At 38.4% G+C, this 17,351-nt stretch overlaps 1 protein-coding gene across 1 annotated transcript in view; it reads right to left on the reverse strand.

Moving 5' to 3' along the window:
• Positions 1–663: 663 nt before the first annotated feature.
• The window catches only part of ACTR3 (actin related protein 3), a 44,004-nt gene continuing 27,316 nt past the window's right edge, over positions 664–17,351 (reverse strand). Inside the window, exons 3-12 of the mRNA XM_005286772.5 lie at positions 14,651–14,775; positions 14,068–14,178; positions 12,115–12,210; positions 10,062–10,169; positions 8,790–8,933; positions 7,596–7,769; positions 6,206–6,298; positions 5,204–5,329; positions 2,192–2,275; positions 664–1,581 (exon numbers count right to left, since the gene is read on the reverse strand). Coding sequence (XP_005286829.1) covers positions 1,486–1,581; positions 2,192–2,275; positions 5,204–5,329; positions 6,206–6,298; positions 7,596–7,769; positions 8,790–8,933; positions 10,062–10,169; positions 12,115–12,210; positions 14,068–14,178; positions 14,651–14,775 — 1,157 coding nt within the window. The 3' untranslated portion in view covers positions 664–1,485. The remainder of the gene's footprint in view (positions 1,582–2,191; positions 2,276–5,203; positions 5,330–6,205; positions 6,299–7,595; positions 7,770–8,789; positions 8,934–10,061; positions 10,170–12,114; positions 12,211–14,067; positions 14,179–14,650; positions 14,776–17,351) is intronic.

The raw sequence follows: 17,351 nt of genomic DNA on the forward strand, positions 1-17,351 counted from the left end.
AAATGCCTTTCCATATTTATCCTCATTTTCTGGAAAGAATGATCTCATTTGTCATGCTCTCTCTTCTCTTTCAAGTGACTGAAAGATATCACAATAAACGTTCATCTCTTTCCTCTACCCTTGATTTCGATGTCTCCATTTTTCATTTCAGTGGAGAAAAAAATCAAGTAAAAGATCTCCCTCTTGTGGTCTTCTGTGTAAACTGGTTTAACTAAGTTTGAGAGTCCAGCAGAAAATCCTCCTGCTACACATTCTTTAGAAAGATTTCCCTGTATTTTCTGTGTTCAAACATTAACAAAAATTGCAGATAACATTAAATACACTCAACTTCTTTCTAGAAACTATAAAAAAACCTTGAGCTTCATTTTACTTTTGCACATAAGCTATGAAAATTGAAAAAAGGCAATGCTGTCTCCTGCAAACCACCACAGAAACTGAAATGAAATGGGGGGGCCAGGGGGGAAATTGTAGCAATAAGCTATGGAGATGAATAAGACCGAATATGGAGATGTATAGATGGATTAATTTAGATGCCACACAAATTTCAGTTCTAAAAATTTCGTTTTAGTTTGAACAATACACATAGTGATCTCTATCTTGCAAACCAGCTGAGGTGTGTATGAAGATTTCATGCAATGTGATCAACAAAGCCTCACACAAATATAAAAAGAAATGTTGTGCCTTTATTGGAATGGTGGTAGGCTTTAAAATACACCACTTTCGATAATGGGATTATTTGTTTTTTTAATTAGAAATGACACTACGGAACTGCAATACTGGTCCAACAGTCTTGTCTTTACTTTTGTTTTTTTAAGCAAGAAATAGAATGAAAATGCACCGAGTAATCAGAAAGCACTAGCAGGCATCGGTTAACCCAAGATACTAGCTTCTTTGTTCCAAAAGCACTTGCAAAGTTGGGACCGAGGATTTAGATTGGTCATAGTTTGCAATAACTAGAGTCACATGAGTAAGCTTCATGTGCCCAATATATATATTTTTTAATTTACCATTAAGTTGGTCACTGGTATTTTTCCCTCAAATATTACAGTTTTTCTTTAATTGATATTTTTCCTCAAAGTATAAAAAAGTATGAAATATAAACAAGTTCTTGCATTGTACACATGTAAGAGTACAATTGAAGCATTAGAGAGCTGACTATCTACACACCGTCAAATCCCATCAAATCTTGGATAATTCATCAATATACAAAATATCAGGGCACAGAAAGAACTAAAACCCACTTCTTTGTTTTGTTACGCACAGGTTCAAATATTCAATCTAAAGAAAAACACTTAATTATTTTGGCTTTCCACTATATCCGCATATTGAGACACTTATTAAAATATTCCTGTTTAATTGTGTTTGGTCTTTTTCTTATTGTCAAGTCATGTTTGTTATTTTAATACCCGCCATCCAGACAAACAAGTAATCAGCAAGACCCTCCTTTTCCCCCATTCCCTAGCCCTGACCCCTCTCAGGTCAGTTTTAAGACATGACTCCAAACACTGGGTTGTGACGACAGATGCTAGGACCAATCTCTTCATAATCTTTTTTGGTGTGGCATACTTGGTAGAACTCAGGCTGGAAAAGAGGAAACAAAAAGTCAGATGCTCTGCTTGCATTTCAACTATATGTAAATCTCAATAATAACTGGGAAAACAAAGGTACACCTTTACCTCGATATAATGCTGTCCTTGGGAGCCAAAATTTTTTTTACTGTGTTATAGGTGAAATCGCGTTATATCGAACTTGTTTTGATCCACCGGAGTGCGCAGCCCCACCCCACCCCCCCGAGCACTGCTTTACCGCGTTATATCCAAATTCATGTTATATCGGGTCGCGTTATATTGGGGTAGAGGTGTATATTGAATTTGGAAACTCTATACTTGGTTTTGAATTACTGCTAAACAAATCCATACAACAGACATCACATTTTGCCATAAAGCCAAATACAGTTTTCAATAAGAATGCTCATTTATAATAGTGTAACTATTATAAACAAATACATTTCATGACACTTGGTTGTCATTTGCTCCTTTAAAATCTTTAAAGTCTTCATTAGACTCAAAGGGGTTTATATTTGCTGCCCCAAATACATCAGTAGGTGTAATGAATGTGCATCAAGGATAAAATAGGATTCCAAAATGTACCTAGAATGACTGAACCATGTTAAGTTTTATAACCAACTTACTGTGGAAGCCAGCATTGATCCTCCAAACCAAACTGCATATCTTTGCATATGATGCGTAATGACTTGTACATCAATAGGTTTGGGCTACAAAGGAAAACAATTAAAACGTGCTATTACTAGCAATACTAAATAGAGTGTACATTTTTCTTTACAGATCTAAGTTTAGTTCTCTTAATTAAATCGTTTCTTAAACAGCATGTATATGTGCACGATGCTACCCTTACACAACTATCACACACCTACTATTCCCCCAAATAAAAACTATTTTAAAAGTTATTTTAAATTTCATATGGCGATTCCACCTAAACATAATCATAATAAAGACCAGGAAATTCCTAGCTGAGATGTGTGACATCACTTCCTAGTCTACAGCCACAGATTTTCCTTTTCTAAATTAGATCACCCACAAAGCAGCAGCATCTTCTTTACATTCACACAAAACGTACAAATTTTAACGCCAAACTTTCGACTGGTTGGAAACGGATGTTTCCTCACTGTCTGGAATATTGGTGTTGCAGGAAATAGTGTGTATGATGTAGTTTGATAAATGATGGGTATATTTGGGTGTGTTGGTGTGAGTGCGTGAAGATGATTGAAATTTAGCAAGTGTGGTAGGTAACCTGTGGAAATAAGGTGTGTGTGTGGAAAAGAGATTTATTGGAGGGAAGCGAGGTGCTGTGGTTCTGCGAGTGTTTCAAGCAATCACTTTGAAAAGTTGTTTGCAACTACTAATAGTATTATTTAAAATGATGCAATAAGGAAGTCTATGTTTTGATTTTTCAATAATTGATTTACTGTTGGGGAAAACAAAGGCCTAGGAGGTGGTCTGGGATGGAGTCCAATATCTCTGTGCTGAGGCATCCATGATTGAAAGGATGCACTAGGACATTAAAGCAACAGTGCCATGGGGAAGCCCTAGCTGTAGCAGGGCTTTGGCACAGGATGTGTGGCTCCAACAGTGCTGATGGTGTGTCAGAGTCAAGGCAGCAGTGCTGGAAAAGCCAAGTGTCTCTGCAGTTATGTAGTTATTGCTTGAAACACTCCCGGAACCATAGCACCTCCCTCACTTCCCTCCAATCTCTCTCTCTCTCCATGGGCAGTGGGTATCATAGGCAACGGTAGGCTGTGCCTTCCTAAAAAGCCTAGTGTGGCCCCACCCACACTCCGCCGCCAGGCCAGGCCCCCTCCTGCAGTTCCCAGTCTAGAGTGCTCTGCCTGACTGGCCCGCCTCCTGCAGGAAGACAGGGAGGCTATGGCTGGGGCCACGCTGGGGGTGCTCTGGACTCCTGCGGGGAAGGAAGAGGCACAAGGGGAGGGGCTGGGGACTAGCCTTCCTCAACGGCCGGGTCACTAGCCGCCCACGTCTCCCTCCCTCTCTCGCACAGACCCACCTTATTTCCTCAGATTACCACACTTGCTAAACTCCAGTCTTTACAAACCCTTCAATCATGTCCCCATGGCTCTCATTGCTTATGTCCTTCATGCCCTTTGCTACTTAGGCCTGGTCTACACTGGTGAGGGGGGAGGGCAAGCTAAGTCGGTCTAAGTTACGCAACTTCAGCTACGAAAATAGTGTAGCTGAAGTCGACATACTTAGAGCTACTTACTGCAGTGTCTTCACTGCAGTAGGTTGACTTCTGACACTCCCCAGTCGACTCCACCTATGCTTCTCGCTCCGGTGGAGTACTAGAGTCGATGAGAGAGTGCTTGATTTATTGTGCCTTCATTAGACGAGATAAATCGATTGCTGCTGGATCGATCGCTCCGAGGGTAAGTGTTGACATGCCCTTAGTCTACCTCCCTGCCTCCCCATAGATATATAAAGATCACTACAGATGACTCAGGCATGCAATGTCAGAAACAGAAAGCAGTTGACTAATTCAAGCAGTTCTGTCAGCTAGTCTTAGCGAAAACTCAGTTAGGTTATTTTCAATCAGGGGAATACGTGTGTGTGTGTAATTTTGAAATTTCAGTAATAGGTCCTGAAGAAGAGCTCTATGTAAGTTCATAAGCTTGTCTCCTTCACCAACTGAAGTTGGTCCAATAAAAGATACTACCTCACATAATGTCTCTCTAATATCATGGACCCAACACAGCTACAACAATACTGAAAACATTATTAGAATGTGTGAGAGATGCTTAGTGTTTGTAAGGACAGTAATATAGCTAGAGTAACCCAAAGAAATATAAAACATATCCAACAAACGCTGCACTGAAGTTAGATTTAGGGCCTAATTTAGAAAAAAACAGAAAGAATAGACATTCATTTTACCTCACATTTTCCCAGACAGTTGTTTGTTGTTGTTTTGGGGGTTTGTTTTGGTTTACAAAAAGCAAGGTCAAGGTCAGCATCTCATCATAGGGTAGAGTGCCCTCCCCCCATAACAGGAGTAAGCCCTATCCCCTATGGGAGATGGAGGGTGTCTCTACACTTCAATTAAAAACCTGCTACTGGCCCATGTCAGCTGACTCGGGCTCAGGGGGCTCTGGCTAAGTGGCTATTAATTGCAGTGTACATCTTTGGGCTCAGGCTGGAGCCTGGGCTGTAGGGCCCTGCGAGGTGGGAGGGTCCCAGAGCCTGGTCTGCAGCCCGAGTCCTAACATCTACTCTGCAATTAAACAGCTCTCCCCACCCCCGAGCCCAAGGGGTGTCTAATTGCAGTGTAGACATACCCTGAGATTTCTACAGCTCATGACTACAGCAAGGGATGGGCAGCCCAGCTGTGAAGCAAGGGAAGGAGCACCATAGGTCTCCAACACACAAGTATTGTGTGGGGACTATTCTCAGGAGTCCATTACAGTACATTAATCCTTGTTAAAATAACCCAGAAGATCTTTATATAAAAGAAGAATCAACTTTAGTTCAAAATGACAACACAAACAGAAGAGTGTCATTGCAATAATTTGTTACTTAAGACCTAGAATTTCCAGTAAAAAAAAAAAAAGCATAATAAAAAGAGATAGACGTGAGTCATGAACATTAAGTTTAATGTATTGGCTAAGGAAACAAACCTTCAGTCTGCCACCACTCAGTTCCTCACTGAGTTTCAGCCGGGCATCAACAGTTCTTTTCAAATCTCGTTGTAAACGGCGACCAAAGTCCCTGAACATGGTCGAACCTCCAGAGAGGACGATATTCTATAATGAATATGCATATACATTAGAAATAGGTCATTATGTAATTTTAAGACTATCAAAAGTTAGTTATTAGTCTTGGACATAAGAGTGAAGACAGACGCTGATTATTATAATTATATTAAGGGTGCTTCCTGTTTACAAGGACTCGGACCTAAATATTTGACTGATTAGTGATTTCAGGTGCCTCCATTTTTGGGTACTCTATTGGAGAGCAGTTACTGGGACTGATTGATTTTCAGAAGTTGGATACTTAGCATTTCTGAATATTAGACCTCTTTAGGGTGTCGATGTGGACACCCAATATTGTGGCATCTAGAATTACTAGTCACTTCTAAAAGTTAGCTCCTCGATATTTATTCAGCCCTGGACATGGATATTCAACCTATGGTCACCAATTTTACATGGCTTTTTAAAGTTATTACAGAATGTTTTAAATTATTCAAATTTCAAAACGTTAGATAAAATACCACACACAAATTGGGCTATTACTCTGAAGAAAGGTAAATTGTATAAAAAAAAGTCTAAAAATCCCTTTGATCCCTACCATCATCTTTTCTTTCCCCTCCCCCCCCATTTTAGTCCTTTTCCTCCTCCTTTTTTTAAACAGTATTACAGTCCTGAAACATAAAAATAGATTAAAATGTTCAAACTGCAATTCTGGTTAAAATTAAGCGGTTAGTGAAAATGTCTTCACTTTGAGTGGTCTTCTGTATGTTAGAGCCAATGACCGTGCAGTTTGCTTTTAATCAAAAACTACCACCAAGTCTATAACAACTATTTCAGTATAAAAAGATGACATCTATATCTAGTAAAGGACATGCATGTTTGGACCCCACTGAAACAAAACTATTTTAAAATAACTTCACTTTTACTGACCTTATACAGAGGACGTCTAACATCAATAGGACAATTCTGAATAACTTCATCTACTACTTCTGAAATGGGTTGTGTGAAGTCAGGATTAGCAAACTAAAATCAGAAGTCAAATTGAATATAAAAACAGCTGTAATGAGGTAGCTAACACCACAATTTTAAACCAATATACTTTAAAAATCTTGCCGTTTTAATTCGAAGAACAAGAATCAAAGTGCAATTTGAAACAGCAGTAATTATTTTCTGGCTTTTAGAAGCAATACACTTTTTCTTGACCTACTATGTGTATGCAGGTTACCCAGGGGATCCCAGGAAAGTGAGAAAAGAAAGCACTCAATTAAACTTGAAAGAGGAAAAAAAGCTCATTAGTAGTAGGGAGTCAGAGTACTTGAGAGCAACATGTAATAGAAAGAGAGAAACAGAAAAAGGCTGGGATTAATCCCAGACACGTCCTTAATTGAAAAAGCAGTGTTAGTACACGCAGGAGTAACAGGAAGGATATTCTGAGTTGTTTCCCCCCTTCCCCTTCTCCTGCACATTCACAAATGGAAAAAACGGTCAAGTCAAATGCTGCACCGTTTATACCAAACAGAAGAAGGGGGGAAATAAATGAAGCAAGCCATCTTATTGCACTACATGTGTAACCGTTAACTAATACAGGAAACAGAAACCTGAGTATTTATTTTAATGGCCATTTAGTAAAAGGTTAAAAAGAAAAGAAAGAAGTGATTAGATTTTTTTTTCCATTTTGCCAATTGTTCTCTTGTACTGCTTTCGTAAATTTAACAATTCTTTTGCAACAGTTCAAAGACCTCCCACACTTCTCAGAGGCTCAGTACTGAAGCGCACAGTTTAACTCAGAATGAGGAAGTGGCCATGATAACAGAATAAAGAAAGAGAAGGGACTGAGGAAGAAATAGGTAGAGTTATTCCTATCTGCTTTTTCTAAAATGACCCTGAAAACAGGGTGAGTGGCACAGAATTGGAAATGGGAGGGAAAATTTTTAATGAAATGAAAATTGGTATTTTAAATGACTAGACAGAACCATGCACGATGGGTAATAAGAAATTTAATTTTAAAAGATAAATGCTTAGCAAGAAGGAGAGGAACAATAACCCATATTAGCAATCCAATTATTTAAAATGTTCTAGGGTTATACTGTGTTTGACTGCTCAAGTGCTGTAATTTATATACTGAAAGGTTACCCAATATCAAGAAGTAAAACTCACTCGCTTTTTACAACAGCAATTATCTACTTTAAAATGTAAACTGAGATAGGCAAGTTTTCACATCTTTCAAATGCATTTAGATTTTAGTGTACCAATTTTAAACCGCTGTTCTACAGCTTGAACTGAAAAAATCTGAAGACCACTATAATTCACACCAACTTACCTCAGGATGAAAGAAGATCTCCGGCCCCAGGAATCTCTCATAACCAACATCAATGGTGAATTCTTTCTTTGAGATTGCATTGATTCCGGTATACTGTTTAATCCATTTTGTACCATCAGTGTCATACTTGTTGAATTCTTTTACTAAATCAGGGCAGACATAACTAAAGCGCTCCTGAAAATTAAATATACACATTTGTAGAAATCTTCCCCAACACAGTAGAAAAAAAAAATGGTATGTACTTACAATATGGAGCTGTTTGAACTCAATTAAATATAGTACAAATAAGGCTCCTTTTTAAAAATGGTTCAGGCTCTTGGAAAGAGTTGGAAGCTAGTAAGTAGCTACACAGAGTACAAAAAAAAAAAGGTTCAAGCGACACTATGTACAATTAAATAATTGTAATCATTTCTATGTATCACTGGGAGCAAGTAGCATGCTTTGACCGGCTAAGTTGGTTTTGATTCCATTTTTCCTCAAATTTTGATGGTAATGAAAAATGAGTACTAAATGTATAATGTACTTAATAGATGAACATCCTTCAGTGGATCAGTTATAACAGATTTGTACTGCCGGGGGGGGGGGGGGGGGGAGGAAGGGGAGACAGCTACCTATGCAGAAGAAATCATAAGGACATAAGAATGACCATTCTGGATTAGTATCTTGTCTTCTGACATTGGCCAATGCCAGATGCGTCAGAGGGAAATTATTGAGTGATCCATTCCCTGTCGTCCAGTGCCATCTTCAGAGGCTTAGGGTCAGTCAGAGCACAGGGTTGCATCCCTGACCATCTTGGCTAATAACCATTGATGGACCTATCCTCCAAGAAATTAAATCATTCTTTTTTGAACCCAGTTATAGTGTTGGTCTTCACAACATCCCCTGGCAGCAAGTTTCACAGGTTGACTGTACATTGTGTGAATTAAAAAAAGATAAGTCATTATGGCTTTTCATTTACAGTTAGCACCAGGAGAGTTTCCAGTTAAGTATTACAATAGTTACGTTTCAGGGGAAAAGATGGTTCTAGACTGACACTGGTTTATTAATATCACGTTATATTTTAGGTAGTTAAATATCAACATTTATATTCTCATTTAGAAAAAGATAATTAAGAAGGGAGTCATTTTTAATATGATTTTTTAAAATAAATTCATACTGTGGTATAACTTTGCCATTCATTAATTTTCATTTTACCTTCACTGCTTTAGCAGTTTCCAAGGATTGCTCAGGAGGAATTCCTACTTCTCGCTCTCTCAGCAGTTGCTGAATGAAGTATGTTATATCTCGTCCTGCAATTGGAATATGTTTGATACAGCTGCCAATCACATAGCCTTCAGCCTGGAAGTAACATTAATTTGGAGAAGGAGAAAGAAATGCTTTCCATCAGCTTCCAAAAAAAGAGTTATTTATTGAAGCATATAGAGTGCGATTCTGAAAATGCTTATTCATATCCTTACAGGATTGGGTCCTTCATTACCACAATTCAGATTTATCAGAGTTACATTTACACACACAATCCCTCTCATAATCTTGTACCCTTGATGGAGCCCAGAGGACACTCCCATTATTCATAGTTCTTTATTCTCCATTTCTGAGGCCCTGCATTTGGTTACCATTCTTACAGACAACAGAGACCAGACACATTCATTCTGTCAGCACTTAAAGTAACAACTTCTTACTCTCTATATTTGCTCCTTAAGTCAGATAAAGTGAGTACCACTGAGTGATGGGAGACATTCCCTCACCCATTACTGTTCAATAGCACTCAAGAGTTGTAGGCATAAGTATGCAAGAGTTTACAATTTACATAGGCCAAAGAGATGGGAGTTTTGAAGATCGTGAGGAGACATAACAGTCCAGCAAAGTGATCAAAATGACATTTAGCACATCACATTGGTCTACCATTTTTATAATTTTTCATTCCACCCTCCCTTATCCCCACATGTCATAGAGAAGGAAAGAGGAGGCAGGTGTTGAATTCTATCATAAAAGTGATAGGATATTTGTGTTCATGAGGATTCATTTTTTAATTTGCCTATGTTTTAACAGTAGATTAGATTCCCTGACCTTTAAAAAGGAAGCTCAAACCAGAAGACTTAATTATTCTATTATCTGATATACTGTTTGTACAGCATATGCAGCACTTTTTACAGTAATAAAAGATTATTTGAAATGTCTTAATTATTCCAAGTTCTGCATCATCTCTGAAATTTAATAATGAGCTAAAACATTTTGTAAGTAGCAAACCCACACTCAAAATTTGAATTTTTAACGAAAAACGATCAAAATGAATAGTCACATGTCCCATTGTGGAGATTACATTTTCATCTATCAATTCCTTTTCATCTACTTACATGTTTTAACTACAACAAAAGCCATCTCCTATATCAATGTTCTCTTCAGCAAGGTTACAATGCGTGATATAGCATTACATTATGCGGCTTTGATATTTTGAAGTATACTTACCACAGGAATAACATGAGTAACACCATCTCCACTGTCTATAACTGTGCCAGTCAATGTCCGTTCTCCTACCTGTCTCGATGTCCAAGATGCAGCTAAGGCAAGGACAGCCTTGCAAAAGAGAAAGCAGAATTTGAACCTTTAGTTTTACATTGATGCATAAAGCCTATACTGAAGTTCCTCTACAGCTGATGTTTTATACCCTTTGAATGAAGGTACAAAAAAAAAAGCCAAAGTGAACAAAGTCTATTTAAGCACAACTGAATCAAAATAACCTAAGCCCTCAATATTTGAATACTTTTCATTTTTCCTTTATATAGAATCAAAGAATGAAACTTACAAAATTTGTCAGTAAGTTTCAGTATAAAAATGAGAAAAAAATATGACTTTGTAACAAGTACATCTGATTTTGACACTATTGTAGCATAAATTACCATGTACTGAAAAGGGAATTGAAGATGTATTGTGTTCTAAACAAAAGCACTAGAATTAGAGTTTGGCATTTAGTTAGTTTCTTTTTGTAGGCAAATACACTTATAAACTAAGGGATAGATCAGTGGTTTTCAACCTTTTTTCATTTGTGGACCCCTAAAAAATTTCAAATGGAGGTGGTCCCTAGGGGTCCGCGGACCTCAGATTGAAAACCACTGTTCTATGGTAACAACCATCTTTCACAGACCTCTTAGACATAGTCTGCGGACCCCAGGTTGAAAACTACTGGGCTAGATCCTCTGTTGTTGTAAACTGGTATGGTTCCACTGATTTAATTGAAGCATGTAAGTTTAAGCATCAATTCATGTTCGAACCTCCCTGAAGTGATTTACACAAGCAAGGAACATCAGGTTGCATTTCTACTGTCTGAAGTGCTGGAGGAAATGAACTTCAAACTGTTAGGAGACAAAATACATCATCCTCTCTATTCCTCACACACTGTTAAAAAAAAAAACATTCAAATTGGAGAGCAGGACACTACTGGCAGAAATAACTATATAATGATAGGTGCCACTTGGAGAGGTCTACACAATTATATAAATGAATGGTGAATGCATGTTTGAATATCAAGATTGCTGCCTGACACAGTACTAAGACAAACATCTGTTCAAGGAAGTGTGAATGAAAGAAGTGGAACATAGTTTATATTTTGGAGAAATGGGATGGTCTAGACCTGTGGATGAACAACTGATAGAAAATGTGAAGGAATCTAGATGAACCTATATGTGAGCCAGTATGATGTTCTCCAATGGCAAATTAGTACCTATATATTTGTTATTTGCATATTTGATTATACACCAGGATCAAGTAGTAAAAAGCATAATCACAAAATTGAAACAGATTTCTAAAGGGAATCTGCTTAAGTGCTATTGTGTTCCATCTCAAACAAATATAAACTATATCATGCTCCTAAAACAAAAACTCCTAAGGAAACAGATCAATGCTTTCTAAAAATAAAAATTTTCACTAAAGCTCAAGTTATACTAAAAGGTTATTCAGAAAGAGATTTGTAATTCACTAATTTGTGTGCATTAGTACCATTTATGGATTGGAAAACAAAAATGGAGTGGCGGAATATCTATAAAAAACAGCTTGCAAAAAAAAAAAAAAAAAGGCATATTGATAGTTCCTGTCCCTAATGTTTTCTAGCCACAGAACAGGCACAGCACAGAAATACCGCAGTGCAAGTTCTGCAAAACAGAGGTACTCCCATCCAAAGGGCTGCCTGTAGACATGAAAGACAAATTCCTGTTCATGGCCTATTCTGTTCTTGGCCTATTACCACTTATTATGGTGTGTTTTCTCATGGGAAACCTGTCCTTCACGAACTGAGTTGAAACCACCAGTTCATTTTACATAATATCATTTGGCTGCTAGCTGGAGTAAGTATTTTTGACCACTATGCTGGATTTGAACCAGTCACCCAATGAAAACCTCTAACCCAAATACCAATCTCCAAACCAGTAGAATTATGCACAATTTTCTCATTGTGTTTAAAGATCATTTAAATTAAAGTTGAGAAAAATCATCTTTCCTTCCCTCCACTTAACAGTTGCATTCTCACCTGAACAGCAATGTACAGTCCTGGAACGTTGAAGGACTCAAACATTATCTCAGCAGTATATTCCCTATTTTCCGGAGTATTTAGTGGAGGTTCAGTCTGTGTGACAGAAGTGATTTTTAAAATCAATTCAAATCCAATACTTGCATTTATTCAGATTTTATAAACACCAAGAAAAGTTTTCAGGTTGTGAGCTTAATAATTTACCCAGGGTACAAATAGCAGGAATTCACACTGTGCTTTAAAAAGCTATCAGCAAACTGTTTAATTTAGTAAACCTGTCAATTCCCATGAAGGCTAGAAAACTAATCCAAACTGCACCATAGGGATATCACAGTGTGTGTCGTCATGCAGGAACACAAAAGTGATGTGAAACTCAATTCTTGCCGCAATTTACCAAGATATATTGGCGTCCTCTTATCATGGGCAGTTATTTCACTGCAACATTGGATCCATTGACAGAATAGTACTATCATCCAAAAAAAGGACTGTTGTATATTCCAAGTATTTTGATAGCTCCAATTACAAAGAGCCTATTTTTTCTCAGCCATTCACCGAACTGAACATGAATATTATGTTCTATTCTCTTCTCAAAGGCAATATCAGAAGAAGATAGTCGCTACCATCTGAATAAATTATATTAAAGGGAGACTGGGACAGAATACATATGATGTGCTACTATCGTAAACTTGGACTTATCGCAAACTGTTCTTTGAAAGTATGCATTCTGAATGTTATATGAGTGAGGAATATTTAAAGAAATAAACATAATATTTGTTGCTACCAGTTGCTTTCGTGTAGGCATATGCTACAGTTCCAGTAGGAGGAAGAATATGGATTTCAACCTGCAACCCTCATTGAAGTTCCACTGATTTCAATGAGATTCAATGTGGCTGGTTAGTGGATGCAGATTCACACTCTCTATTCATGGAACAAACTATGGTTGTGATACTAGAGCCATTTTCTGCATTTACCTTTTTTATATATGAAAGTAGGGAAATTTTCAAGAAGAGTTATAAATTGGTCATGAATAAATTTAGGCTGGAAATTGGAAGAGTTTCTAACCATCAGAGGAATGAGATTCTGGAACTGCCTCCCAACAGGAGGAGTGGGAACAATTGCTTAGCTAGGTTTAAGATGGAGCTTGATGAATTCATGAACAGGATTAAACAACAAAGGCGGCCTGTGACAGCAGTGAACTGATCTTAATGATTGAAAAAGTTCATTCCAGTCCTATGTTTTTAAACTTCTATATGTATATATATATTTTTTTTTAAAGAGTCTTGTAAAAAAAGACTGAAGTTGTGGGCAACTTGACAAGTTAATTGTAGCTAAATTGTGTAGCAAATTCAATGATCAAAATCCAAGAAAAAGCTTAGAGCAACAGTTGTGAGGAATTAAGAAGGCTCAGACCTTGCCCCAAATCCAATCATAAAATGTCTAGAACTACTCAAAGCTGCAAAACAAATCCCACTGAATAGATTTACACTCCGTGTATCCACAGGCTCTGTAAAAAGTACGGCAACTGAAATGACACTTTAGCAACTGCATCCAAATGATACAGGAATTGTTCTGTTTTAATACAACTGCTATTAACACACAGCGCACAGACTGCTACTGCATCATTGGAGAAATACTTACCTAAAATGTAGTTTCCATGACATCACTATTCACTTCAATGGAGAGCTGTTGCAACAGAGAAAGTTTGGGGCAATAGAAATAAAGGAAGAACAGGAGTTTGTAGATCAGACACTCCTTTGCTTTTAAAGCTCATAAAAAATAAAGAAGCAACTTATAGAGAAGTAGCCAGACCAGCCTGGCTTCAACCAATGCACATGACCTTTAACTTTCTACATAGGTGGTGCAGCTTAAAGGTGTATTTACATAAAAGGTTGTGTGTGTTACAAACACAAAATTCTTAGATATTTTCATAAACAGGAAGTAATTTGTACTCACCAAAAGAAAGTAATGATCTTCCGGTTCTGCTCTTAGATATTTAAAGATAACTTGCTCCATAAACCTCTCCATCAAGTCCCAGTCTTCAACTATACCATGGCGGATAGGCCACTGTTAAAACAGATACATCAGTATGTATTTGGAAAGTTTAAAATAAGAAGTTTGATTGATTGTTTCTAACTGCAGGAAAAAAAGTCACTAAAAATGGAAGCAAACTACACAGTAAGAATATTGTGCTATAAGTTCTTCCTACCCCAGAATGATTATTAATTTGAAATTTTGAAGTCTTTATAAGCACTCATCTATGCTGGAAAATGAACAGTAAACAACTGTGCTTCACTCTCCAATGTTATTTCAAAGAAAATAAATTAATGTACTTTTTTTCCAAATGAAGACAAAATGTCTTGAAAGTTACCAGAAACTGGTTGAATATTAAACAACATTTGAATATCATTATTTTTAAAAGTACATGTTAAAAATGGAAAAATAAAGAGTTCTTTACAGTTAAGCATCAATGAGAAACCATTTTACAGTGGATTTTTAAGACTTATTAAATTCATAGAAAAGAACTATCCTTTAATACCTTTGTTGCATAAGTTGGTTTTTCTATTGCTTCATCCCCAATAAAGAAGTCTAAATCATCCACACCTTTCGTAACCCTCCTTTGTGCTTGATCAACAACTTTTGCCGATTCCTTGATTGCAATACCTTTAATAAGCAACAGATATATAAAATGACATTATAGATTGAAGTATGACAGAAGTTTCAGGATACACAAAGCTTTATATTCTGAATTAAAAGATTAAAACATTGCCACCTGGAAATAGTTTACCATTCCTAGCTTCAGTACAGGTACAATGAGTCAGCTACAACACTTAAAAATCTCATTGGAAAGGCCACCTATAATGAAACACTATTAGGATTGAATAATACAACAGTCATGAAAACAAAATGTGAACATGTTGCAATGCTAAGCATACAATGCAGAAAAAGCGGTTAATTACTTTGTGCAGTAACTGTGGTTCTTCAAGATGTATATCCCTGTGGGTGCTCTACTTCAGAAACACATGCACCTCTTGAGCCCTTGATTGAAGATTTTCAGTTAGCATCCATTCGGCCCATGCACGTGCCCTATGCCTCTCATGCTATATAGGGGTGTGTGGGTGAGCTGACCTCAGTTCCTTCTCTACCCAAACACTCCTAAGGAACAGTCCGAAGCAGAGGGGAAGGAGGGTGGGTAGTGGAGGATGCATAGGGGGACATCTCAAAGAAGCACAATTACTGTGCAGAATGAGTAACTTTCATCGAGTAGCGTCCCTGTGGATGCTTCACTTGAGGTGACTTCTGAGGGACGGAGAAGGGAGGGTCTGATATAAAATGTATGGTATAACCTAATGTTCTGACCTATTTATCTGTAGTGATCCACCTCTAGGCATGTTGGAAGTGGGCAGGGCAGTCTCCAAAGTGCAGGGAGGTGGGCTAGTAGGAGCAGCTGTGAATACAGAGCTGCGGGAAGATTCAAGCCCTTGACCAATCCATCAAAATGGTTGTTTTGAAGATGGCTAGGTGGTCATGGAAGGCAGTTGGGCAGCCCTCTCTCTTTGAAACTTATGTCTCTTTCTGGGGTGTTTGATGGATGTATGGCCTGGAAAACTGAGCAGGATGCAGTCTCTGGGTAGTCTGTGACCTACTAAACCTTTCCTTATTTGTAGGTGTATATGTGCCATAGGATTGTAAAGTAGCCCTTGAGTTTGTTAGAGTGTTCAAGAACTCATCTGTGGTATACAAGAACAGCTGGCAACTGTTGAAGAGGAGGTCCTCCATGGTGTTCTGTACTTCTCTTAGAAACCCCAAGAAATGACCATGATGCCTTGTGCATAACCTCCGCCATAGAGATGCAACTTGTAGCAGTGTGTGAAGCATCAAAGGATGTTTGAAGCATGGTTCTGGCCACGAACTGCCCTTCTGAGATGATGAACTGGAATTGCTCCCTATGTTCTTGTGGGAGATGCTCAATAAATGCTGTGAACCTGTTCTAATTTGCAAAACTATATGTGGGCATGACTGCCGGATAATCACAATCCTGAACTGCAGGGATGCTGAAGAATAGGCCCTTGGCCCAAAGGTATCCAGCCTTTTCTGATCCTTATATGGGGTAGACTTACTGAAATACTGTCTACCCTACTCATTTACCACATCCACCATCGGAGAATTAGGTGGGGGAGGTGGGAAAACAAAAAGAAAATAATACTTTTTATCTCCCTGTTTACATGTGGGCAGAATAATGTCAGGTGTCTGCCACAGCAGTATAGCTGGATCCAGGAGCACCTCATTGATGGGTAACTATTCTGGGGGTGTTACTGACTGCAGGGTATCCAAAAATTTGTGCTGTGAATTCTTGATGCCTCCGAGAGGAATTTGAAAAGCGCCAGTCACTGTGATCATGAAATTACTGAAAAAAGTCATCGGCCATGGATGGTGGCGGAACCATAACCACCTCATCCAGAGATGAGGATGAAGTAGGAATTTGAAAGGTTTCCTCCTGTCAGGGGGGCTGACTGGGGAGGAGAGGGCTGTACAACTCTGGCCCCCCTATCAGACGGTACCAGTGGTCTTGTAAATTGTCAATTGGCAGCCGGGGGTGGCGGGGAGCATAAGGAAGTAAAGGTGGCATCCAGGGTTGGTTCCATCACCATTGATAAGCCCAATTTTCCCTATGACTTTCAGAGAATGGGTTCCTGAATGGATATATTGGAGAAGCCTGGACAAAGATAAAGAAGATTGACTGAAGTGGTCTTCATCCTCCTGCAATCTCATCCAAACGAGGAGCACCCTCAGTGGAGAGTCTTGTGCTACTGGAGGATCGTAGTCCAGAGATCAGAGTCTTGGTACCGAGAGACGCTCAGTACCCATGAGGAGCGGAGACTCTGGTTAATCTGTTATCAAGAGGTCCTTAGTATATCTGAACTCCTGCGGTACCAAATAGGAGATCGGGACTGAAGCAGTAGCTAAGGCCATGGTTGCTGAAGCTGATCGTGGGTTCTTATTATACAAAATATTAGAAATATAGAAAGCCAAGGCATGCTCAAGATGGACATACTAGGGCTCAGTCTCAGGCTTCGGAGTCTGGCATGAGGAGGCAAAGGGTGCATGCGCAGGTCAACTGCTAACTGAAAAATCTCTGATCAAGAGCTCAAGAGATGCATGAGCACCTGAAGTGGAGCACCCATAGGGATACTACTCAAAGAAGAAGTTAATATTTTAGCACAGTCAATAAACTGGCT

The sequence above is a fragment of the Chrysemys picta genome, chromosome 11 (assembly GCF_011386835.1).
Source record: "Chrysemys picta bellii isolate R12L10 chromosome 11, ASM1138683v2, whole genome shotgun sequence".
Taxonomy (NCBI): domain Eukaryota; kingdom Metazoa; phylum Chordata; order Testudines; family Emydidae; genus Chrysemys; species Chrysemys picta.